This window comes from Lontra canadensis, unplaced genomic scaffold (assembly GCF_010015895.1).
Source record: "Lontra canadensis isolate GAN:19392208 unplaced genomic scaffold, GSC_riverotter_1.0 scaffold7, whole genome shotgun sequence".
NCBI lineage: Eukaryota > Metazoa > Chordata > Mammalia > Carnivora > Mustelidae > Lontra > Lontra canadensis.
Window position 1 is genome coordinate 23,261,794 of NW_022631001.1, and position 25,004 is coordinate 23,286,797.

The following is a 25,004-nucleotide window of genomic DNA, read 5'->3' on the forward strand; positions in this document are numbered from 1 at the left end:
AGAGAGCAGAGAGAGGGAAGCGGGAATGCCCATTCCTGGCTCCTTCCCTGCAGGGTCTCTGGCATGTCCTGTGTCCTCCGACCAGTGATGGCTCCTACACCCTGGCTGGTCAACTGAGGATGGACTAGGGAGCACGAGATGGGGATGGGGCAGCAGCTGAAAAGGAGCTGGTGCCCTGTGGATAAACTACAGCTTTTATCATGGTCACACAGGGAATTCCGCTACACTTGGGGGTGGGGTAGGGGGTGTCCCACAGCAGGCTTTCATTTACCACTGTTTGTTTTTTTTTTAATTTATTTGACAAACAGAGATCACAAGTAGGCAGAGAGGCAGGCAGAGGGAGGAAGGGAAGCAGGCTCCCCGCTGAGCAGAGAGCCAGATGCGGGGCTGGATCCCAGGACCCGGGGATCATGACCTGAGCTGAAGGCAGAGGCTTTAACCCACCGAACCACCCAGGCACCCCCATTTACCACTGTTTTGTAGATTGTTGGCCAACATGGCCACAGAATCTCTTCGTGGTCTTCCAGCCCACTGTATTCTGACACTGATGCTGCTCCCAGGCAGAGGTGGTGCCTATTCCTAACGCTTAAAATGGTGGTGGGGGGGGGATGCTCAGGAGTGGCTTTGATCGACAGAATGGAATGAAAAGATGCTGGGCAAGTTGCTCAGGCCAGGATTTAAGAGCTTGCAGCCTTGCTCCCATTCTTACCAAATCCAGCCACCACCGAACGCCAAAGACCCATCAGACTCACCTGTCAAGAGAAGCCCAGCCCCAGTTGTATGCAGCTGCAAGGAGCCCAGGGCAGACCGAGAAGAGCCACCTGGTCAGCCCACAGAATTGCGAGAAATACCAACTCCTTGCTTCTTCAACCATTCAGCTTTGGCATGGCTGGCTAGACAGCAATAGAGAACTCTGATGGGCAAGTACTTCTCTCCTTTACAAATATTGCCCATCCTTCACAGCCCTGCCCACCTGTCACCTCCTCCACTTCCTCCTCTGAAATCATCACTCCCTCCCCTGAACCCCACACTCTGTTCCCACTTCCCTTGTGACCCTTCTAGCATACTGCCTCATCAGCTACCAGGCACCTTCCCGAGACAAGGGGTACCTTTATCACTTGAGTCCTAATTTACCCATATTCCACACCATTCCAGACACGATGTGGGGTGGCTTACACATTTAAAATATTATCTTCCTATGCTCACACGTCCAGAGATGGGTATGGTAGTCTTTATTCCTCAGATGGCAAAATTGAGGTTCGGAAATGACATGACTCACCGAAGAAAGGATGGGCCAGGATTTAAACCCAAGTTTGCAACTCTCAGATGTCCCTGCTGTTGTAGTTATGGGTATGATTTGCTCCTGGAGGGAAAGGACGCTGCTTCCCTGCTGGAAGGGGAGGGGAAGTCACAAGGACGGTCCCCACTGGCCATCCTGACCTTCACTACTGACATATGTCCCAAACCTAGGAATCCAGAATCTTCTCATCAGGGCATCTGTCCCCATGTCACCCACCCTGCAGACACACAGAAACACACTTCCAGCGGCTGGTCTTCCTTCTCTGTGTCAGTCTGCCCTGCGTCTTAACACAGTCTCTCAACTTCCTTGCCCAGCAGATCAGGACCAGGGCTGGTAAGGTTGGGGCTGATGGATCAGGAAGGATGAGTCAACATGGTGTTCTCTGGCCCTGTCCAACCCACCTTCTGGGAAGTAGAGGTGTGGCTGTAGGGCCACAGGGCCAGGGTGGGGGTCCACAAGAAAGGCTTTGATGAGCCCTCTTTGTTGAAGAATCAGGAGGAACAGAAGGCGGCTAAAACAAAATCCTTTCATTTGTTGAACTGATGTTTATGGAGACCCTCCCCCCACCTTTCTGTGCCAAGGTCAGGGCTGAAATTACAATGGATGAGCTCTCCACCTCTGTAATGTCAGAGCTGAGGCTCAGGGTTCATCTTAGTCAGTCAGGGAAACTGAGGCTCAGAAGGAGGGCAAAGAGGGCTGCCCAGCACCATACAGCAGTGACAGAGCACAGTTCTCCTCCTCCACCTTTCCAGCCCCTATGGCTGCTAGTCTACAGCTCGGAGGACCCAGAAATGCACAGGTGCTTAGCATGAGCACAGAGACTGCAAGGCCACCCCTCCTCTCTGGCACAGGGAGGGAGGGGCAGAGACATCCAGGGTGCGGGATGAGGGAGCTTGTAGGAGATGGGGCTGGAGCAGGCGCTTCTTTTGTGCCATTACACAAGGTCAAGGAAACTCAAGGTCAAGGAAACTCAAGGTCAAGGAAGAAAAACCAGGTGACAGTGGCCCCTCTCTTTCTCTGTTCCTCGAGTAACATGACAACAGGGGACCGAGACGTCAGAAATCCCTCTCTTCCAGCAGTCTCTCCATTCACAGAGAAGCAGGCCAAGGAGAGGGAGGCTGGCAGGGGTTTCGCAGGAGGGGTGAAAATCACCAACGCCAGAGCCGGGTGTCCCCTCCCGCTCACCGGCTGGGACTTGGGGCCTGGTGTGGTTGGATTTGCAGAGGTCTGGGAAGGCTGTGAAGGTATGTTCGATAGATGTCTCCAGGAAGCCTTCTTAGATCATAGCACCTTCCACTGGGCTCCATAACGCCAATCCTGCCCTCTGGGGAGGCGCTCAGCAGAACTCCAAGTGTTGGTCCACAGGGATGTTGTACTTCAGCTTGTGGGCTTCGAAGAGGTCACACAGCTCCCTGATATAGCGCTGATGCAGCTTGTCCACCTCCTCCTGCGAGGGGTACGGTGTCTTCTGCACCTCAATGGGCTTTCCCACTGCAAGGCACAAGTGTGGGTGTTGGTCCAGAGCAGGAACCATGAGGCTGCAGGAGCCCTACCCCACAGCATCCCTGCACAAAGTGCTCTTACTGCCATCCCTTTCAACCCTGTGTTGGGTGATGGCTTCTAAAATGTTATGGTAACTCCAAGATTCTGATATAGTAACACCTGTGGGCATTGCCACATGCCATGGAATGCACCAGGCCCTTGCCACGCATCATCTCCTTTAATCCTTGTAACACTCCTATGGGGACATAAGCTCTTATCCCCTGTTGACAGGTGGTGCAATGAGGCTCAGAGAGGCTAAGCAGCTTGTTCAAGTCACACAGCGAGGAAGAATCCCATTCCAGTTTTCAAATCCTGGGGATATGCTCATAATTTCCAGACCACAGGGTTCTGGGAGCCCAACATGTCATCAACAGAGGTACCTGTAGATCTAGGATGAGGTGGGCCCACAGCCCACACAGCTCTTCCTCCTCCTCCTCTCTCCATCTGGCCTGTTCTAGGGAAGCCCTAAGTGACCTCCTTCCTCTACTCCTGCCTGGTTGGGGTGATCGCTCCCCAGCCTTCTCTTGGCAATAGGTCTGGGGGCAGCAGGAGTATGAACACTCTTGAAAATATTGCCACAATATACAGTGAAAGTCATGGTGTAGGGGTACACCAAGTCTGTGCTCAACTAGCAAATAAACAGATGGAAAAAGACGAACCTTCCTCTATAGGCTTCGTCAGAGGGATCTAGCTGGGATCCAAGAAGAAAGCAAATGAGGAGTCCCAAGAGCTGAAAAAGACAGTGCTGAGTCCATGGACAAGAGCTTATGCCCATTGTTTATGGGAAAATCCCTCAGGCTCTAATCCAAGCGTAGCATTTCCTACTCTATACACAATTCTAATAGATTTGGAATGCCCTTTCCTTGTCCCCATCCTCTCCAGTAAGCCTTATGAGATCCTTTGGGTCAGAATTAAACCTCCTTCTCTAGAAACATAAAAAGTCAAATAAATCCTGTTATTCAAAGGCAGGGTGTTCTTTTGGAAGTTACTTAACTTCTCAGAGCCTCAGTTTGCCATTAGTGAAGGGGGGATGGTAGTCCCTGTCTTGAAGGTCGTTAGGGCAGATCGAGCTGCTGCACATTAGGGACCCTGCCTGGCACACAGCAGCCACTCTGTAATCCGTGGTGACTATTGTTCCTTGTGCCTATTTCAGTTCCCATCCCAGAGCACCTTCTATCAGGCTTACCTGCTTGATAAGCAGTGTCTGTTTCCTGGTCTCATATGTTTCCCGGTCTAGAATGGGAGCTCCAGGAGGGCAAGGATGTGTCTGACCTGTCTCCATGTCCCCTTGCAGCCCAGAGCCCAGGCCTCTTTCCCTGTAGGCAGCGCCCCCCTCCACCGCCTGGCCAGGCTGGCTCGTGGCTCACCCACAGTGGTGATGGGCTGGCGGTAGGGTATGAGACCAAAGCTGTACTGGAAGACACCACGGCCATGGAAGAGCGGGAGGGAGATGCCCATGATCTTCTGCAGCCGGTTCTGGATCCAGCGCAACCAGGAGCCAGGGGAGTTCTCAACCTGGTCAAAGAGTTCATTCTCCCCGAAAGAGAAGATTGGCACCAGAGCTGCCCTGGAGAGAGACAGGACAGGATATGCGTGGAAGGTCTCATAGGAGGCCCCGCTAGCTTCCTGCAGGGACCCAGCGACCAGGAATTAGAGCAGAGGATGGAGCCCTGGGTCAGCAGTCAGAGGCCTGGGTTGCCTCCCAGCCCTGCCATACCTTTGCTTTCTGACCTTGGGCAGGTCCTGGCCCCTCTCAGGGCCACAATCTCCCAGTTGTAAGGGACAGACAGACCAGAATGTTTCAGAGCCCTCTCAGATAGAAAACATCTGTGAGCTTTGCAGAGAAATCTCTCCAGCCCCAGCTAGCTTGTGTTTTTCAAAGATGCTTCTAAGTAGGAGAGTTCTGTGATATGCCCCACACTCCATCCTCCCAGATCCCACAGATGTCAAATCTTGTACCAGCTTCGGGCAGACATGTCCCTTCCCACTTAGTGCCTTTGATCACCAAGCCTCCCTTCTGAAATCTTCTCTGGTGTGTGGGCATGCCATAGTACATCTCTCACCAGAATTTAATCTTTGTTGTAAACAGACTGAGAATCTCCCTGCCAAAATACAAGCCACTTAGTCTCTGCTGTCTTCCCACCAAAATCTAACCCTTGCAAATCTCCCCCGGAGCCAAGAGCCCTCTCCCCAGATACCCATGCATCAAGGCGAGCCTGACGAAGCCCTTGCGGTTCCGGAGCAACAGCGTGAAGGCTCCCGGCCTGGCGTTCAGGGCCTCCTGGGCACCCCCTACAATGATGGCCAGCAGATTGCCACCTTCCTTCCTGCTCAGAATGTGAGCAGCGCTCTCCTTGTCTGACGTAACCAGCCCTGGGGAGAGAGGAAGGTGCTCAGGTACGGGGAGTGGGCAGGGATGGTGGTGTGGGTGAGACAGGAGAGAGAGACCACCGAAAGTGGCTGCAGAGGCCCAGGTTCTCACCCCACTGCTTCCAGTTTGGTGTCCCCTGAGGACTGGAACTGAGTCCTCTCCCGGCTCACGGCTGTGCAGAGTACTCCTTTGGGTCTAGCTACTTCTCCCATTGCACGCGCACTTGCAAGAAGTATGGAAGTGCTGGCAGCCCTCCCCTCCCTAAGATGCCTCGTCCCTTGCCTCCAGCCTCATCCTCCTGGGCTACCCATGGGTGTAAAGACTCACCCCCCGACATGATGTAATCCCTGAAGAAAGGGGTCCGGAACCACAGGGTCAGCATCATCAGATGGGGGCGGATGCCTGGGAAGAGTGAAGGGAAGCCCGTGCTGTCCGTGCACAGGTTGACAAAGGCTCCGGCCGCCAGGACCCCGTGGGGGTGGAAGCCCGCAAGGTAGTTCCGGGAGGGGTCCAACTCAGCAGTCTTGACCAGCTGCAAGGACAGAAACCCGGTGAGCTGGATGGGACCTGTGCGCCAACCCTGACCATGCCACTCATCAGGGTGACCTTGGGCAAGCTCTCTCCATCTCTGAGCCTCAGTTTCTTAGGAATACTGAGATACGGTGTGTGAATGCACCCAGGGACACCCTCTCGTATTCATGGCTGACTCTGGACAAACTGTTTCCCTCTCAGGCTCTCCATCTGTAAAATGGGGACATTTAGCCCTGACCTGCCTACCTCCCAGGGCTGCTAAGAAGCCCTGGTGTGCAGTACCCTGAAATTACCAAGATTACTACAGGACCAGGTATCATTTGAAGGCATCAAAGGGACACACGGGGGTGCGACCATGCTGGAAGAGCCCCAGTTTAACAAAACTCAATGTAAGAAAAATGGGCACTTAAGACCTGGGAATGAGCGTTGCAATCTTGCTATCTTAGCAGTAGTGGTTGGAAGAGCACGCAGCAAGAAGGCTTAACTACCCTTCTGTACAATGCAAGTGTCTCCCTGGGGCTCCCTGCTCCCCCTATGCTGACCCTCATTGCCCCTCAACCATTGTCTTCTGCTGGCAAGCAACTTGCCAAGGTCTGGTCATGTCTGCAGCATGGAGTGGGAGGTAGAGACCACCAGCCATCACAGATAGCCTGGGAGAGGAGAGCTGCTGTCTTTAGCAGCTCCCAGGTATAGCAGGATGAGGGTGGAAGGGCAGGAACTGAGCTAACAAATGCTGCTCTTGGCCTGCCCATTCCTGGACAGGTTGCTCCATGATCCAAGGTGCAGACTATAGCTGCGGGCGGTGACTAGGTGATGGTAGGGGACAATCCCTCCGCCACCCTGCCAGGAACCGCAGGCCCACCTTTTACACTGCCCTGCACTTCAGGAGGCACAGCCATCAAGAGTCTGAAGGCCCCAGAGGCCCCTGGGCCATGCCTCAAGCCCCTGATGGAAGCGTCCAGTTCCCACAGCAGTCTGCACTCCCCGGCACAGGGCAGCCCTTTCTGCCCCCGGCTCAGCTTTGCCACAGTGAAAGTTCGTCCTGTCATCAAGCTAAAACTTGCAGCGGGTGGCTCCCTGAGAATTCTTGCTGCCACCTTTGGGGTCCCAGAGGCCTGGCTGCCTGTCCTCAGAGCAGCCTGGAGGGACCTGGGGGCAGTGACAGGGATATGAGCCAACTGCCCGCATCCAGGCCGACTAACCCCAGATTCTCCAGCACTTCACCTGGACTTGGTTTCTGCAATCCCCCCACCCCTGCCCAGTATGGCCCCCAGTTACCCACTGATCCTTTGCAGAAACCTACAGGGACCACAGTTGGAGAGACCACTGCCTCCCACATGAGGACAAAGGTCTCTGCTCCCGCAGGCGGAGCTTATTAGAGGTGAAGCTAAAGCCAGAAGAGAGAAACCTCTGGTTATCCTCAGTGGGAAAGGCGCTTGCTTGGGAACCCATCCAGCGTGTTCCTCTACAAACACACCCGGCTCCTCACACTGACGCACGGGCACACGAATTCTTCCTCGGCCAGCAGGAAGGCAATTTTGCACAAGCCCTGGAAAGGCAATTGCGCAATAGCTGAATACCTAAAATGAGGACTGACCTTTTACCCTAGCAACTCCACTGCTGAGGAATTTCAGCACTGTATTTCATTTTGGCTGTGTCATTTTGTAAAATGACACGTGGATGAGATTACTAACCGAAGCATCATTTTTTTGGTACTATCCAAACCTCAGCACCCCCTCCAATGACCATCAACAGGGCCCATTGAGGCAAATTCTCACAACATCCACACAGTGGGGCACAGGGCAGCTCTAGGGAGGTAGGAGCAAGATCTCCCTGGCCTGGCAGGGAAGACGGCCCCAGTCACTCGTTAGGACAAAGCAAAGGGCAAATCAAGGTGGGCAGAGTGTCACTGACTGTGCTGGGAAAGGGGACATGCACTTGTTCATTTGCAGACACACCAAACACTAGTGGTCCTAGTGGCCTCTGGGTCGGGGGGACTTTTCACCCACGTACCCCCTCGTCCCTTTGGAATTTTGAACAAGAACATATTACCTATTTTGAATGAACAATGAATGTATAAATGAACAAATGAATGAAAGAATGACTATCCTTAATAAAGAAGCCTTTGCATATAGAGAAATACCCTGGTGAATGAGAGAGCCAGTGTCTAGGCACGTGTGCCAGTATCTGCCTGGGCACTGATTTGTGCGTGTGCAAGCGTGTACACTGATGGGGCCATCACTGTCCTGCTGTCTCCCCAGGCCCATCTCTCAACAAATGCCCTTGTGCCCTCTCACACCCTTGGCGGTGACGGCCACTGTCCTGATGGCTCCTTTATGGCTCACAAAGCACCCACGCCGCCGGCTTGTGTAACTGTGGCCCTAAGGAGGGGGGCTGAAGTGCGAGAGCCCCCATTTGACAGCTGAGCAAACTGAGGTGCAGAGTGGTGTAAGCAACCTGCCCAAAGCCACACAGATGACCTGAGCTCAGTTCCACTGTCTCCCGTTGAAAGCACCTGAGAGAGCCTTTGTTCTAGAACCAGAGAGACATCCCGAGACTCAGGACTGTCTCAGGGGCCATTTCCTTTCTAGTCAAACTTGGAATGTCCAGGGCTCTCAGGAGAAGGCGCTTCTTGCACCAGCAGCCTGCCCCTCCCGGCTCCAAGACCTGGCCCTGGAGAACCTGTTCATGACCTTTCATATACCTCGATTAACTTGGCAGTTTAAAAATGCAGGGCAAGCAAGGTCTGATTCAGTATTCTGGCTCGGGCCTTGCAGCATCTGATTTGTGGAAGATTTCCCATAGGATTATGATATATATCAAAGTTTTAGAGTCACCCCCTTTACAACAAAGGAATCCCTTCCAGCTTCAGGCCTTTGGCCGTGTGTGTGTGTGTGTGTGTGTGTGTGTGTGTGTGTGTGTGTAGGTACTCGAGTCCTTTCCTGTCTCCTCCCATCACAGCCAGATGGAAGGAAAGGCTTGGCTATTTATTCTCCCTGGCCCTGGCAGCCTTGGTATGCCATCAAGATGGGCTTCAGACCCCCTCGCCCCTGCCCTCTCCCCCTTGCACTCATGGGCTCACAGAACAGACACCCACTGACATCTGCGGCTGTATCCCCTCAATTCTAAGATACACCATTCCTTTGCATCTTAACATTATGTGTTCAAAATGCGTTTGATGATTCCTCTGGAGGGATTTTTTTCTTAGTGGTACATAAAATACTGCTGCTTTACCATGAAGGATATCTTAGAGGGGTGCCTGGGTGGCTCAGTCCCCCAACTCTTGATATCAGCTTGGGTCTTGATCTCAGGGACATGAGTTCATGCCCTGTGTTGGGCTCCACACTGGGTGTGGAGACTACTTTAAGAAAAAAAAAATGCCTTAGAGTTTAATACAGGATGTGCTAAGCATGAATAGCTGGAAAGACTGCCCCAGGTGGTGCCCATTCCCAGCACCTCCCGTCAGTATACTGACTTAAGCCATCTTCTGTTCATGCTGCCAGGGACGTAGTGGTGACAACATCCCTATTTTACAGATGAAACTGAGGCACGAGGTTAATTAACTGCTTCTAGGTCACATAGCTAGTAAAGTGGCAGAGGCAACACTTTAACACAGGTGGCCTGGCTCCTGCAGGCTCTGCCGCCTTGCAGGAGTCCCCAGGTGAAAAGCGGGGGGGAGGGTTAATGGGGTGAAAGGGTGCACTTCCAGTAAGGGTGCCAGCCCAGGGAACACAGCTCGTGCCTGGAGAACTTGAAAGGCAAAGGGGGAAGGTGAGGCATGAGCAGGGGTCCGGGGTCCAGGGACCTGCAGGCTGGGCAAAAATTAGATTTGATTTTTAGGTGTCACGGGAGTCACAGCTGTTGTGGCATTGAGTATCCTGGCTGCTGTGTGCAGGGTGGACTGTAGCAGAGTCCAGATAAAGAGCTGACTGGTCAGGATTCAGGTAGCTAGTGGGGGAGGAGTTTTGGAGTCAGACCCTGGGCGCCAGAGCAGTTCTCAACCAGGGTCAGTTCCCTGAGCCCACCAGGGGACATGTAATGTCTGCAGACGTTTTTGGTTGTCACACCTGGTGGAGGGGAGTGCTACTAGTGGGTAGAGGCCAGGGATGAAGGCACCCCCACATCCATCATTTAGCCCCAAATGTCTGTGCACAGAAAGCCTCCTGAGAGCTGCTGGCTGGGGAGGGACAGCAAGGACAGAACTGAGCAGGAAGGAGGCCCCCTCCCTGCAGGGCAGCTGGAGGGCTGAGAGAACAGCTGTGCCCAAGGCAGAGGCAGGACCCCTGGGGCGGGGCGGGTGGTCAGGACAGGCAGAGCTCAGTGTGAAGGAAGACCTTCTTCCAGGCAAGAGCCCTCCCGTGATGAAAGGAGCCATCACAGGATGAAGTGTTACTCCGTCCAAGTGCACGCTGGAGATCTGTCCTGGGCAGGCTGCTGGCTACCCACCTTCTTCTGACTCAGATTAAGAGCCCCCAGTATTCTTGGTAGGGGGGGAGTGGGAGGGAGGGCCTGAAGTCCCCAGTGACATCCACAGGGCTGTGAGGAACAGAGGGAGGTCCCAGGTGTGGGAGGGGAGGTATCCTGTGCTTCCCCAGGCCTGCAGCATTTCCTGACACCAGGCCACAGCAGTCCATCCCTTCTCAGGCCTTGGCCTGTGGAGACAGTGTTGATTCCAGGAGGATGAAATCTTCACCGGGGGAACCTTGCTCTGGGGCTGGCCTTCAGCATGAGGTGGGATCAGTGTCTCCTACGGGAAACATCGCCTGATTCTTCACAGGCTCTTTAGAAGCCTGTAGCATGAGTTCAGAAAGCTGCAAGGCCCAGAGAGTTTCCTAATTCTGCTTGGAATTCCATCCATAGATGCTAGTTCATAAAATCACCCTAAGAACTGACAGAAGAATCTCGGAAATCTATATGCATTTGACAAGGGAAAACAGAATTCTGTCAGTGTGTGGGGGAGAGTTACCTACCTTCCGCCCCTCTCAAGATCTCAGCGGGGCGGGGGCCGTAAAAGTGTGTGGAAGAGTGGGAGGGTGTTCTGGGAAGAGGTGGGGAAGGGGATCTGTGGGCCGGTTCCCCAGCCCTGCAGGCTCCCAGCCTAGGACTGGCAAAGTCAAGCGCATGCTATCTCGCCCTCTGCTGGCCACGTGGTGGTACTGCCTGCCCTCTGCAGGGGTGATCCAACTGGCCCTCAGTGGGCATCAATCCAGAACCACTACACAAAGGACTGAGGCAGATCAGGGCAGTGTCCCACCAGGGCCAGTAGTGCCTGGCTAGGGGAGGATCAGGAAGGACAGTGGATAGGATAGGCGCAGACCCTGTTTGTCTTTGTGGACAAGATCCCAGAAGCAAATATGGGGAGAAGTCCTCCCCCAACATGGACTCCTGGGTTAGTTCAGCGGCTGCCCATTCACTCTGCCCTTCCACAAGTAGCACCCCTCACGAGCGTGGAATTCTCTGCCACTCAACTTCCTGCCCTCTCCCCAGCCCCCACCCTGATGCCCTACTGCTCCGCCCTGCCCGGCCCACCCTTGCCCTTTGCCCAGGAGGCCCGCTCACTGTGGAGCTCGGGGCTTCGTACCCCAGCTCTTTCCCAGCTTCCCCAAGTCCTCGCCAGGCCCCAGGACTCTCAGAAGGGAGTCAGGCAGGAGCCCTGAATCCACTGCTGAGTGCCCAGGAATCTGTGTCCTCCACTCCCTCCCCCTTTGCCAGCTAGGGACCTAGCTCCAGGAGGGGTGGGAAGAGGTGGAGCTCCAGGATGGGAGAAGCCAGGCAGGTGTGAAGGTCAGAGCAGCTGGGCTCTGGGCTGTCAGAGCCCTCCCCCCAACCATAGCCACGTTGACTCGGTCATGTAATACTAGCACCTAGTGTCCTGCCAACCTACATGGTGCATTCTTGCTGACTCAGCAAATCCGTCCAACTCAGTGACGTGTGTGGCGTCATCTGCACATTACCTATGAGGACACTGAGGCTAAGAGAGGCTATGAAACTCCCCCAAGGGCACCACAGGCTGAGGCGGCGCTGGCATTAGAACCTAGGTCTGTCCTGCTCCAGAGGCCGCACTTTGTGCCTTTCTTCTCCCTTTTCCAGGGGACGGCCAGCTTTCCCTGCCTGGCACCTCTCTGTGTTCCCCACTGCCTTCCCATCCTGTCCCATCCAGCCAATACGCCAGCCCTGCCCGGCCGCTCAAGTCCCAGGATTGTCTGCCTGGCATTCGGTAAAGGAGGCAGCGGGTCTGTTCACGAAAATCTGAGGGTCCGCTTTACTCAAGACTGACGTTTGAGTCCAGGGTCAAGTATCCACAATGAGATGCCCCGAGTCAGAGTGAGAGATTCAAATGTGCACAGGGGAGGAGGGGTCAGTCTGCTTTCTAGATATCTGGGGAAACTGAGGCTCAGAATGGGCGAGGTTTTGCTCAAGGACACCCAGCAATCTGGAGATGGGGCAGGACAGAACCAAGAACTAGTTCAGGGCTCTCTCTCCCCTGCCCCTTCCCCCATAGTTCATGCACACGCCTCAAAACCAGAACTTGTCATGTGGAGTTGGTCACACCTTTGTCCCTCTCGGGGTGTCATTCTCCCCACTCTGATAAAGGGCGGGGCTTGATGGTCTCTTGGGACCTTGAGCTTATCACCTTCACCCCCTCCCTGGCCGCTGAGGGGTTACACCTGTAGGATATATGTGTGTGCCTACAGAGCTCCTCCAAACCCTGACATTTTCCCAAACCTGGGAAATGACAGCCAGAGCGAAGCGGGACTCTTCCCCAGGCCCCACAGTGGTGTAAGCTCTGGCCCCTCCCACCCAGCCCAGCATTCTGCTCCCTGCAGCCTGGGTGGCACTTCCCCCGCAACCCCATCCCCACCAGACCAGTACTCACCGAGATGGGGAAATAGTCCCTCATGTACTTCCACAGGAAGCAGCACCTTAGGGCTTGGATGGGCCTGCCCCCTTGCAATGGCTTGTCCCAGTCCAGGTACCACCAGGTCGCATACAGGACACTGACTAACCAGAATCTTGTGAACAGGAGGCCTATGAAGACCACAATGCAGATCTGGGCTGGGGAGGGAAGCAAGAGCTATCAGGGGTTTGAGAGGAAGGAGGTGAGACGTCCACACTGAGTTGCCCGTATGCCCCGCACTAGCAGCACCATCCCCTCCAGCCTGTGGCCCCGGGAGGAAGAGCTCAGCTTCCCACGTCTTCAAGGAGGAAATGCACCCGCCAGTGTCTTGCTTGGAGGAGACTGGAACCTAGGTAGGTCCAACTTCAAAATTCATAGTTCCCACTGTCCTGTCTCCCTTGTTCGCTCTGGCCTCCTCCCTCCCCAACCCCCCACTCCCCCCTATACCACCCCCCCCACCCCGTCCCACCTCCCTCTCTCTGTAGTCTGCACTCCCCAGGTGCTCAGTAAATGCCTGCTTCAGGACTGATTGGATTATCCGTTTCTGGTTTCCATTTTTGGGGACCTCAGAGAAAATGGGGACACTCTTTCTGCCCACCCTCTGCCCCATCTTTTCACAGATCAATCTGGCCAGGTCTTCCTCTCTTTAAAGCCCTGCCCTGGCTTTCCTGTAACTCTGGGAGGAGCTGGCTGGCCCTACCCGCCTCCTGCTCCAGCCTCTCCTTGCCCACTTGCACCCCCAGTGCTCTGGCCACATTAACTGCTGTTCTTATAGCTCCCTGAACTCCTTTAGTCCCTTAGCTTTTGCTCATGCTGATTCCTCCTTCCCACAGTGCCCTTTCCCAGTGAAGGAGGGAAGGAGAAAGAGGCCAAACCCCTGGCTGGCCGATGCTCAGGGGTGTAGCAGGGCTGGGCTAGGACAAGGCCCAGTGAGGAGCTCTCCCTCTGACCTGCAGGTCCGAATCCCTTGCCATAGGGTAATCCCAGCTTCATTTCAGGGTCAGCGGGTCTGTAGGCCGTCTCTAATCTGATGCTGATGGAAAGAACACTGCTAGAGAATATGGCTCCTTCCCCACCCTCTTTCCTCCACTCAACACCATGCACTCATTCTCTTAAAGAAGGTCAGCTTTCAGTTGTATATTCTACTGGAAAGGACGGTAGTTGGGCGTGTCATTCTTGGCAGGTTTCCTGGTGGAGGGGACCTTGACCCAGTCCAAACAGTGGTAGAGTTCATAAGGCAGACGACATAGCTCACTCGGGGCTCACGGGTGTTCACTTTACACAGAGCAGCTCTGACGGGCCAGGTGCTAGTGGGCGGCCTTGAAGGACAGACACAGAGTCCTGCCCTCAGAAAGCTAACGTTCCAGGGTCCCCGTTTGGGGCACTTTGTGTTTTAAACTGTTACTGCGATAAAAGGCACATTAACATAAAATGTATCACCTTAACCATTTTTAAGCACAGTTCAGAGGCAGTAAGTCCATTCCCTGTGTAGCCATCACTACCACCATCTTCGGGACACCTCCCCCTCTCCCTTCCCTCCCACTCCCAAATTTGAACCTCTGACTCCCCGAGCCCCCTCCCCCAGCCCCTGTTGGCCACCATTTGCTTTTCCAGCTCTACAAAAGGGACTGTTCTAGGAAGCTCATAGAATCAAGTGTTGGTCTTTTGGTGACTCGCTTGTGTCACTTCACATGATGCCACAGCGGCCCGCTCATGCCATCCGTGCTGCCCCACGTGTCAGAATTCCCTTCCCTTTTGGAGCTAAACGCTACGCTCTCGTGTGTGCCGACCACGTGTTGTTCATCCAGTCCTCTGTCAATGGACCAAGGGCCTTTCAATCTGCCCCGTGGCCCCCATCTCCTAAACAGCTCCCAAATGGGGCCACATCTCCCCACCCTCTGCCAGCCTCACTAGACCACACTTGGCAGTCTTTTTCCTAAAGGACCACATGGTCAATATTTTAGACTTTGTGGCTCAAGACCCAACGTGGATAATATTACATAGGTCCCTAACCATTTAAAATACAACCCCTTGAAAATGTAAACTTAGCTCATAAACTGTACAAATACAAAAGCAGTCAGTGGGCAGGATTCGGCCATGTGCCATAGTGTGGCGGCCCCTGATGGGGACTGGGACGGCTCCCTGCCATCAGCCCATCCCCCCACACTCAAAACACAGTACATACCTCCCCTGCAGCCACAGGGAACTTCAGCACCCAGAGTGGACCTCGTCACTCCCCTACCTTAAACCCTTCTGAGGCTTCCCTTTGCTCCCAGGATGAGGGATAGGGTAAAACCTCCTACTCCCAGGACCAGGGGGCCCACATCCCTTTTCCCAGCCTTCCTCCTTCTAGTCCTCCAGGCCCGGAGCTACTAGACCTCTCTGGGCCGCTCCTGACAATCCCAGGCTCCTATGGCCCGGGCTCGCAGGGCTGGGGGACCGAGGCCGGGTGGGGTGCAGGGACAGGATGTTCAAACACACTCCGGGACCCCAAGATCACAGAAGGCATGCTGGGCCTGACGAACCTTACCCCCTGGGATCCCCAGGCCACAGCCTACCTCTAGGCTCCTGGACCTTTGTCCAGGAGCCTGCAGACTCGAAGTCAACCCTGTTAGGCCTCCTTCCCAGGCTGTCTCCACCAGTCTCTTAGCCTCTTACGCACACCACCTCCTACACCATCTGCCCTTCTCCTCTCTCTGCCCCTCCTTCCCTTTCTTCCTTTGGCTGTAGAAGGAGCCCAGGACTCCAGACCTACAACCTTGGGCAGTTAAGTTATTTTGTTTCTCTGCTAGGGGTGTTTAAAATGTTTAAGAACCCTTGGGAGAGAGACACAGGGGAATCGTAAGGGAAACAGGGTGCTGGGGGCCCGCTTTGCTGGGAGTGAATCTTTCAGAGGCAGAACTGCGAGGGGGTTCTGAGGGAGCACCTGGGTGTGTGTGTGTGTGTGTGTGTGTGTGATGCTGGTGACCAGCCGGTACAGAGAATCCCCGGACTGTTAACACCTGGATAATGGCATTCGTGCACAGGCTGAAGACCAGCCCCCAGGGAAGCACAGCCTACCTACACTGTCTGGCGCTGGTGTAGGAACTAAGGAATCCCACACACACACCAACCCCCGCCCCCACCCCCGGTCCCCCCACCCCTCCCCCATCACTCTCTCCCCCTGCTCTGTCCCCCGCCCTCCTCAAGAGTTCCCTTCAGCAGAGTGGAGTCTGTGCCAGGGTGGTCTCCCTGACCAGCATCAGTGTGCTTGTGGTGGGGATGGGGTGAGCAGGGGGACCTAAGCATACTTCCCATGGGACCCCCGCCCAGGGGTCCAGCCCAGTGTGCGCTGGGCAAAGCAAGCACATTCCTCACTTCATCCCACAACAGCTCTACCAGCTGGGCAGTGATATTGCCACTCCACAGCGGATTAGAATTAGAGACTTGCAGAGGTCAGGGGCTCAGTTGCCCAGCCAGACTCTGAGCCAGGCTCGCCTCAGACCCTCCCTCATGCCCCAGTCCCCTGGCAGCCTCTACCTTCCCTCACACTCCTATTCTTTCCCTGTTCGCTTCTCTCTCCCTACCCACCAGTCTGTTTCCTCCTCTCTGAAAGGAAGGCAGGAAATCCATTCCTTCTGAGAAGCCCTACAGAACCTGGAACTTTTCTGTGATCACCTAGGTCCTTCCACACACCACCACCAGGCAGCCTGAGGCAGGGTCTCTGTCCTCATACTAAGCTAGAAACTCAGTAACCTGTCCAAAGCCACACACAATGGCTTCTACCACACCCTGCTATCCCCATGCTCTGAGAGCTCTGAAAGCAGCAAAGTCCCCATTAGGGCGAATGTCTTTCCACCATCAATACACTTGTGCACCTGGAGTGGCAGGTGTCCATGATCTCCCAGCCCCCAGCCCAGCTCGCCTTACCCAGGGCCAGGAAGGAGAAGACCCACTGCAGGACCATGAAGGTCTGCAGCCTGCGCTCCCACGGCATGAACAGCGGTGCAAACTTCACCATGCTGGCTTCTCTAATGGCTCCAGAGGCTTATCCGTGTCTGTGGTGCGCGACACCAACTGATTTTTGTTGATATTGGAGGCTGCACAAGAGTTTGTGGCAGGAATGGAGGAGGAGCATGCCCCACCCAGCCCCACCCAGCTTCAAGGCCTCTGGCCCTAAGGTGGCTGGGACGGGCTTCCTAGGAGAAACCTTTGAATCCACTTAAGCAGGACCTGGGAGGAAGGAGGGAGAAAAGGAAGTGTATCAAGCAATGCCTAATCTGCCAATGACCTTTCTCTGTTTGCTTGAATCTTGCCCTTCACTTGGAAGGTAAAGCCCCAAGTAGATTAATATAATGCTGTCTTCATCTGTCCAATGACCTGGCTCCAATAATTATTTCCTGTCTCTCCTATCCTGTGGACTGCTCCTCCTTCCACGAATGTGCAGTAATAGTTCACACCTAAAAATTCCTGGGCCCCAACATCTCCTCCATCTCCTGCGCCATTTCTCAGCGTGCCTGCATGGCAACACGCTTGGAAGAGCTGTCTATAACCCCTGCCTTCACCTTCCTTTCTGTCCTCCCCTACTCCATACTTCAGATGCCACTTGTCCATGGAACTACCCTTGGCCAGTTCACCAACAGCCTCCATGTTGCTAAATCCAGGATCAGTTCTCAGATCTCATCTTACCCTATCAGCGTGACCTTGAAACCACCTGGCCAATGGACGGCATGCTCTCCTGGTTTCCTTCCTATCTCTCTGGCAGCTCCTTGGTCTCCTTTGTGGCTCTTGTCATTTATCAGATTAAATGTTTGAGCACCCTCCTGCCCCCTCAGGCCTTGGGGCTTCTCTCTTCTCTTCACACTCCCTCCCTCAGAGATCTCATCCACGCTCATGGCCTTGTAGTCTATCTACACAGTGAAGATTTCCAAATCTCCATCTCCAGCTCTGACATCCCCTGGGGCTCCAGGCTTGAATATCTAGGTGGCTACTTGACATCTTCCCTTGAAAGCCTGATGGTCACCTCCATCATAGAATGTCTGAGATCAAACTTGATTTCCCCTCACCTGCCCGTGCCAACCTTCCCTCTGCTCTTTGCCATCTCAGTTAAGGGTAACTCCATGAACTTGACTCCTCGGGCCAAAGCCATAGAGTCACACTAGACTCTGTCCCCCTTCATCCACATCTATTGGTTGATTCTCCTAAATCTCTCCTTTTACAAATACACCTTTGAAAGGTCCCCAATAATGGGTCCGTGATTAAAGGAGCGAGACTTATACAAAGCGAAGGTCAAGCAAAGTTTTATTTCGCGCCAAGCATCAAGAATCAAAACGAACGTTCGGGGCCATGCCTCTTACAGAGAGGGATACCCCTCTCTGCTTTACAGACTAGCTTTCAAGGGCAAAGGCCGTGTGGTTGGGCCTGGCCACATACAGGTGGCCAATGTAATTGTAATAAACAGAGAAAGCTGTACAGTTATGTTAGGTCACACATAAGTGACCAGTTGAATTACAATTTACCCTAGTAGATATTTGAATTAGCCTATCACCTTAGTGAGAATTGGCGCCCAAAAGGCTCCCAAAGGGCGGGGCCCATACCATCCTTGGTAACTAGGGAGACAGTATGCACCCCCCTCTCCCCCACTGATTGGATGTCTCCACTTGGCCTGACCCACCCTTGCATTTGGGCTGTGTTACCTGGGACTGGTTTCCGGGACTTGTTTTTAAGTAGGGACAGTTTTAAGGGTTAAACACCAAAGTTATTGTTTAACCGGATGGAAGCACTCTGGCTAAACAGGTCCTTACAACCTTGAATTGAAGTGTATTCAACATATAGTAAAATGCACAAATCCTGAATGTACAGACGAATACACCTTCACAAAGTGAACACACTCATGGAACTACCACCCTGATCAACGAATAGAAAATGACCAGCACCCCATGTCCTGGTCAGCCACTCTCCTCCTCCCTGTAGGCCATCACTGTCCTTACCTGTGCTTTTGAACTTCATGAAAAGTGAATCTTACAGGATATACTCTTTGGGGACTGGCTACTTTGGCTCAAGATTGTATTTTTGAGAACCATCTGTGATGTAGGAAATAGTGGAGTTCAGAGCCAACAGCCAAGAAAGAATTCTTGAGACATCTTTAGTGCAAAAAGGTGGTTTTATTAAAGCACAGGAACAGGACCTTTGGGCCGGAAGAGCTGCACTGGGGTTGTGATTGATTATATACTTTCAAGTGAGAGGGGTTAGGGACAGCGTAAATTGTAAAGTTTTACATGCAAGGTAAACACAACACCAGGCGAGGTAGGCACAAGGCAAGATTTATTAAAGGTGCTCTCCAGCGAAGTTTCAGGGCTCAGGAGAAGGGGAGCCAGGAAAGTCGTGGTGGGAGGAGGTCGGCATTGTCTGGGGAGGTTCTGTGACTCAGGAAGGGGGAGTTGAGGAAGTCGAGCTGGGAGGGAGTGGGCGGGGTCTTTTATTGGGCCAAGGCAGGGCATGGGCTCATATCCATACATGGTAAGGTATTTGGTGATTGGAGGGTATGGGGGGGGTCCTGATGCTCCTGTTTCCTGCTAGGTATTGGGTTACCTGTGGAGACGTGACCTGGGCATACATCCTTTTGGCAGGGGAGTCAAGGGTTAAGGAAGGGGGGGGCCTGGAAGATGGTGGCCTGGAAGATGGTGGTCATTTCTATTGTTCCTCCTGCATTCCCGGAGCCGCTGACCCAACATAAGTCTCTAAGGAATTTTGGAAGCAAGGTCTCCAGGACCTCAAGGGGGCTAGCTATTGTTAGGAAAAGGTCATTTATTACTATCTAGTAAAACCATAGTCATGAGACTCTTCAGATGTATATCAGTGGGCCATATGCTTGGAGGATGAGAATGATTGTTACCATGTATCTTGGGGAGGAGCACTCAGGGAGCTCAGTCAATTGGGCAGCCTACCCTTGACTTAGGCTCAGCTCATGATCTCAGGGTCTTGGGATTGAGCCTCACATCAGGTTCTGTGCTCAGCAAGGAGTCTGGTTGTCCCTCTCCCTCTGCTCCACTCTTCACTGGTGTTCTATCTCTCTCGCTGTCAAATAAGTAAATAAAACCTTAAAAAATATATATATATTATATATATATATAATATATATATATACTCCCATATATATATGGGAGTAGAGATAAAGGAAGTTTTTCAAAGAATTTTTACAAGATAAGGTAGACTTATAGGATCCTGGGGGTCAGGATAATGTTAAGCTAAGATCGCCTTTTGCCCTTAGGGAAGTTTAACGTGGAGGCAGCTGAGTTCCGGGAGGAATGTCACTCTATGTTAAGGACTTGTCAACGGGCTGCAAGCAGTAAGGAAATTGAATGTTTCTTTTTCTTTGCCTTTGTTTCCCACATCAGTCTAAGTTGTATTTGTAGTACATTTGTTCTCATGGCCATATGAGATTTACTGTGTGAGTGTGCCACGATTTATCCATTGCATTGCTGCGAGGCATTCAAGTTGGCACATGTTTTTGGCTATTATGAACTGTACTGCTATGGATGGCCTCTCCCACCCCCCATTTTATTGCAAAATACTTGCCGTGCATTATGATATAAGTTTCAGGTACATTGCACGATGATTTGATTGACATGTTTTGTGAAAGGATTGCCATAGTAGGATTAGTTTTGAACCATCATCTCATGCAGATACAATGAAAAGAAAGGAAAAGAATTTGTGTTTGTGATGAAAACTCTTAGGAGCTACTCTCTTAATGACTTTGCTATGTATCCTAAAGCAGCGTGGATATTTTTGTCCATGTCTTTTGGTGCAAATTGGTGTATATTTCTGTCTAATGTGTGCCTGGGAATAGAATGCTGGTGTCCCTGGGATAAAGCCATATAGTTTTTCAAAGCAGCTGGTGCACATTTACACGCCCACAGCCCAACATGGGAGTTCTGCCTGCTTCATATCCTCCTCGACAATTTAAACATTTTAGTGAGTGTGTGGAAGGGCTTCATTGTGGTTCTAGGATTTTCCTAATGCCAACTGAGGTTGAGCACATTTTAATATGTGTATTGGCCATTTGGATTTCATTTTCTCTGAAGTTCTTGTTCTGATCTTTTGTTGATTTAAATAACTCTTGCTTCGGAAAGCTGCTTTCCATCCCCACATCCAGCCCCTTTGACCCGCTTGACACCAGCTTATCTATTGGTCCTTCTGTCGCTAATGCCTCTTGGTCCTCCCACAGTCTCAGCACAGTCAGAGGGACAGCTGGGTCAAAGAGTGTGTGAATGCTCAAGCTTCGGAATAGTGCCAAACTGTTTTCCAAAATGGTGGCATGAGTTTACATTCTGATGGGGAATATGTGAGCAATCCCATAGATGCATACCCTCTCTGACCTGAGGTATGCTCAGACTTCTTATTGTTTTGCTAGGGTGTGAAGTACTATCTCATTGTGGTCCCGATTTGCATTTCCTGATCACCAATGGTAAACATGTCTTTATTTGTAGGCATTTCCTTTGCTGTGAAAAGCTCATGCTTAATTTTTACCATTTCTACCAGTGTTGTTTGTGGGTTTTGCCTGAATTTAAAGAAGGTTTTCTATGCACTTATGCTACTGGTTCTTGGTTGGTTGCATATATTGTGACTCTCATCTCCTAATATTTAGTTTGTCTTTTCAGGTGTCATTTGATGAGCAAACATTCTTAATTATAAAGTAGTCATGCTTATAAAGTCTTTTAGTCAATAGACATTGCTTGGTCTGATTTAAGAAGCCTCTTCCCCTCTGTATTTTCCATTAAAAATTTCAAGTTTTGTTTTTCATATATAAATTCTTTTTTTTAATTTTTAAAAAGATTTTATTTATTTATTTGACAGACAGAGATCACAAGCAGGTGGTGGCAGGGGTGGGGGGAAGCAGGCTCCCCGCCGAGCAGAGAGCCAGCCAACGCGGGGCTGGATCCCACGAACCCGAGATCAAGACCTAAGCTGAAGGCAGAGGCTTTAACCCACTGAGCCACCCAGGTGCCCCTTTAAAATTTTTTAAATTAACATATAATGTATTATTTGCCCCAGGGGTACAGGTCTGTGAATCGCCAGGCTTACACACTTCACAGCACTCACCATATATAAATTCTTGATTCATCTGGATTTTTATAGATATAAGAATAGAGTATTTTATAAAGTATGAGTCAGGTTCCACTTTTGTCCTTTAAAGCAGATGACCATCTTTTGCAATTCCATTTGTTGAACAGCACCCCCTGGCCACCCCGCCTCAAGGGTGTAAAGTACCGCTTCCGTCACCCGACAGTATCCCAGACGTAGCAGGTCTGACTCTGGGCTTTTCTTCTCTTCCATTGGCCAATTTCTCTACCTCTGCCAGTGCCACACCATCCTAATTGTTTAGTTCTCCTCTCCTCACAAGCCTTCTCCTTGCTCTTCTAACCTGGAAGTGTCCAGGCTGACATCACCCCTTTATTATACCATCATTTTTGAATCATCTTAACAAATTCCCCCCAAACTCTCCTAAAACATTGCAGTTCATAAAGTGTTGAATCCACAGTTCATTTAGAGCAAACACATATACGAATAAAAATGAAACGGGTACCTGGGTGGCTCAGTGGGTTAAATCCTCTGCCTTCACTCAGGTCATGATTCTAGGGTCCTGGGATAGAGCCCCACATTGGCTCTCTGCTCAGCGGGGGGCCTGCTTCCTCCTCTCTTTCTGCCTGCCTCTCTGCCTACTTGTGATCTCTGTCTGTCAAATAAATAAATAAAATCTAAAAAAAAAACAAATAAAAATGAAAGAAAGCAAAAATGAGTTAAATTCATGGATCATAGCATCGAGCAAAAGAGCAATAGAGACACCCAAAAGAAAACACAAGGAGGAAAATAAAGGTAAAAGCAGAAATTAATGAAATAGATATTAGAAAAAGACTAGATCTAATAAATACATTAAAAATTTTGTTTTCTACAGTGTGGAGATTCCTTAAGAAATTAAAAATAGAACTTCCCTATGACCCTGCAATTGCACTACTGGGAATTTATCCCAAAGATACAGATGTAGTGAAAAGAAGGGCCATATGTACCCCGATGTTCATAGCAGCAAAGCCCACAGTCACCAAACTGTGGAAAGAACCAAGATGCCCTTCAACAGACAAATGGATAAAGAAGATATGATCCATAGGTGCACTTGGGTGGCTCAGTGGGTTAAGCCTCTGCCTTCCGCTCAGGTCATGATCTCAGGGTCCGGGGATCGAGCCCCACATCAGGCTCTCTGCTCAGCGGGGAGCCTGCTTCTTCCCCTCTCTCTGCCTGCCTCTCTGTCTACTTGTGATCTCTCTGTCAAATAAATAAATAAATAAAATCTTAAAAAAAAAAAAAAGAATATGGTCCATATATACAATGGAGTATTATGCCTCCATCAGAAAGGATGAATACCCAACTTTTGAATCAACATGGATGGAACTGGAGGAGATTATGCTGAGTGAAATAAGTCAAGCAGAGAGAGTCAATTATCATATGGTTGCACTTACTGTGGAGCATAAGGAATAACACGGAGGACATCAGGAGATGGAGAGAAGAAGTGAGATGGGGGAGATTGGAGTGGAAGACAGACCATGAGAGACTGTGGACTCTGAGAAACAAACTGAGGGTTTGGGGGGGCGAGGGTTGGGTGAGCCTGGTGGTGGGTATTAAGGAGGGCACATACTGCATGGAACATTGGGTGTGGTGCATAAACAATGAATTTTGGAACACACACAGAAAAATTAAATTAAAAAAATGTGTTTTCTAAAGAAATCAATGAAATAAACAAATTACCAGCTGATGAATCAAGAAGAAAAGGGGCACATCACACAAACACAAAATGAGAAAGGATAGTGGAGAAATCATTGAAGCAGAAGAAATTTTAAAATTCAAAAAAAATGATGTTGCAAACTTCAATGCAAATAGATCTGCATGCTTGGATGAAATGGACAGTTTCCTAGAAAATATAATTTACCAAAATAACTCAGTTAAAGATAGAAAACTTAAACAGATTAATTTTCATAGAAGAAACAGAGAAAATTATCTCAAGGAATTTCCTCAGAAAACACTCCACATTTACCAAATCTTTAAAGGCTAGATAGCTCCAATGCTCCGTAATTTGTTTCGAACCTTTTGAAATGAACAAAAACTTTCAAATTCTTTCTTATACAGCAAGTACAACATGGATATTTAGGTAATTTTTTAGAAAGCAGCAAATGAAAAAGAGACTATAAACTTACTGAATCGCTTATGAATATTAATACAAAGTATTTAAATAAAATACTAGAAATATTATATTAGAAAATACTAGAAAACATTCCATCACATATATCATGAACAGGTGGGATTAGGGAAGTCATTAATATAATACATGAGATTAATAGATTTTTAAAAACTAAATTCAATTAATTAACATATAATGTATTATTGGTTTCAGAGGTACATGACTGTGATTCATCAGTCTTACATAATATTCAGTGCTCATTACATCACATGCCCTCCTTAATGACCATCACCCAGTTACCCCTTCTCTCCCTCCCTGCCTTTCCTCCAGCAACCCTGTTTCTTATGGTTAAGAGTCTCTTATGGTTTTTCTCCCTCTCTGGTTTCATCTTGTTTTATTTTTAACTCTCTTCCCCTATGATCCTCTGTTTTGTTTCTTAAATTCCATGTATCAGTGAGATCATATGATAATTATCTTTCTTGATTGATTTATTTCGCTTAGCATATACCCTCTAGTTCCATCCATGTCATTGCAAATGGCAAGATTTCATTTTTGATGGCTGCATAATATTCCTATATGTATATACACACCACATCTTCTTTACCCACTCATCTGTTGATGGACATCTAAGTTCTTTCCATAGTTTGGCTATTGTGGACATTGCTGCTGTAAACATTGGGATGTAGATGTCCCTTCAGATCACTACATTTGTATCTTTGGGGTAAATACCCAGTAGTGCAGTTGCTGGGTTGTAGGGTAGCTCTATTTTTAACTTTTTGAGGAACCTCCATGCTGTTTTCCAGACTGGCTGCACCAGCTTGCATTCCCACCAACAGTGTAAGAGGGTTCCCCTCTCTCTATATCCTTGCCAACATCTGTTGTTTCCTGACTTGTTAATTTTAGCTATTCTGACCGGTGTGAGGTGGTATCTCACTATGGTTTTGATTTGTATTTCCCTGATGCTGAGTGATGGTGAGCATGTTTTCATGTGTCTGTTGGCCATTTATATGTCTTCTTTGGAGAAATATCTGTTCATGTCTTCTGCTTGTTGCTTCATTGGATTATTTGTACTTTGGGTGTTGAGTTTGATAAGTTCTTTATAGATTTTAGATACTAGCCCTTTATCTGATATGTCATTTGCAAGTATCTTCTC

The 25,004-nt window shown here is 50.6% G+C and overlaps 1 protein-coding gene across 1 annotated transcript; it reads right to left on the reverse strand.

Annotated features, from left to right (window-relative positions):
- Positions 1-2,559: 2,559 nt before the first annotated feature.
- MOGAT2 (monoacylglycerol O-acyltransferase 2) lies at positions 2,560-16,643 on the reverse strand. The gene is made up of 6 exons (XM_032853573.1): positions 16,552-16,643; positions 12,622-12,800; positions 5,541-5,745; positions 5,041-5,215; positions 4,210-4,409; positions 2,560-2,791 (listed from the first exon to the last, which is right to left on the reverse strand). Exons 1-6 carry the CDS (start codon positions 16,640-16,642, stop codon positions 2,637-2,639), a joined length of 1,005 nt encoding a protein of 334 aa, XP_032709464.1. The 5' UTR covers position 16,643; the 3' UTR covers positions 2,560-2,636.
- Positions 16,644-25,004: the final 8,361 nt, after the last annotated feature.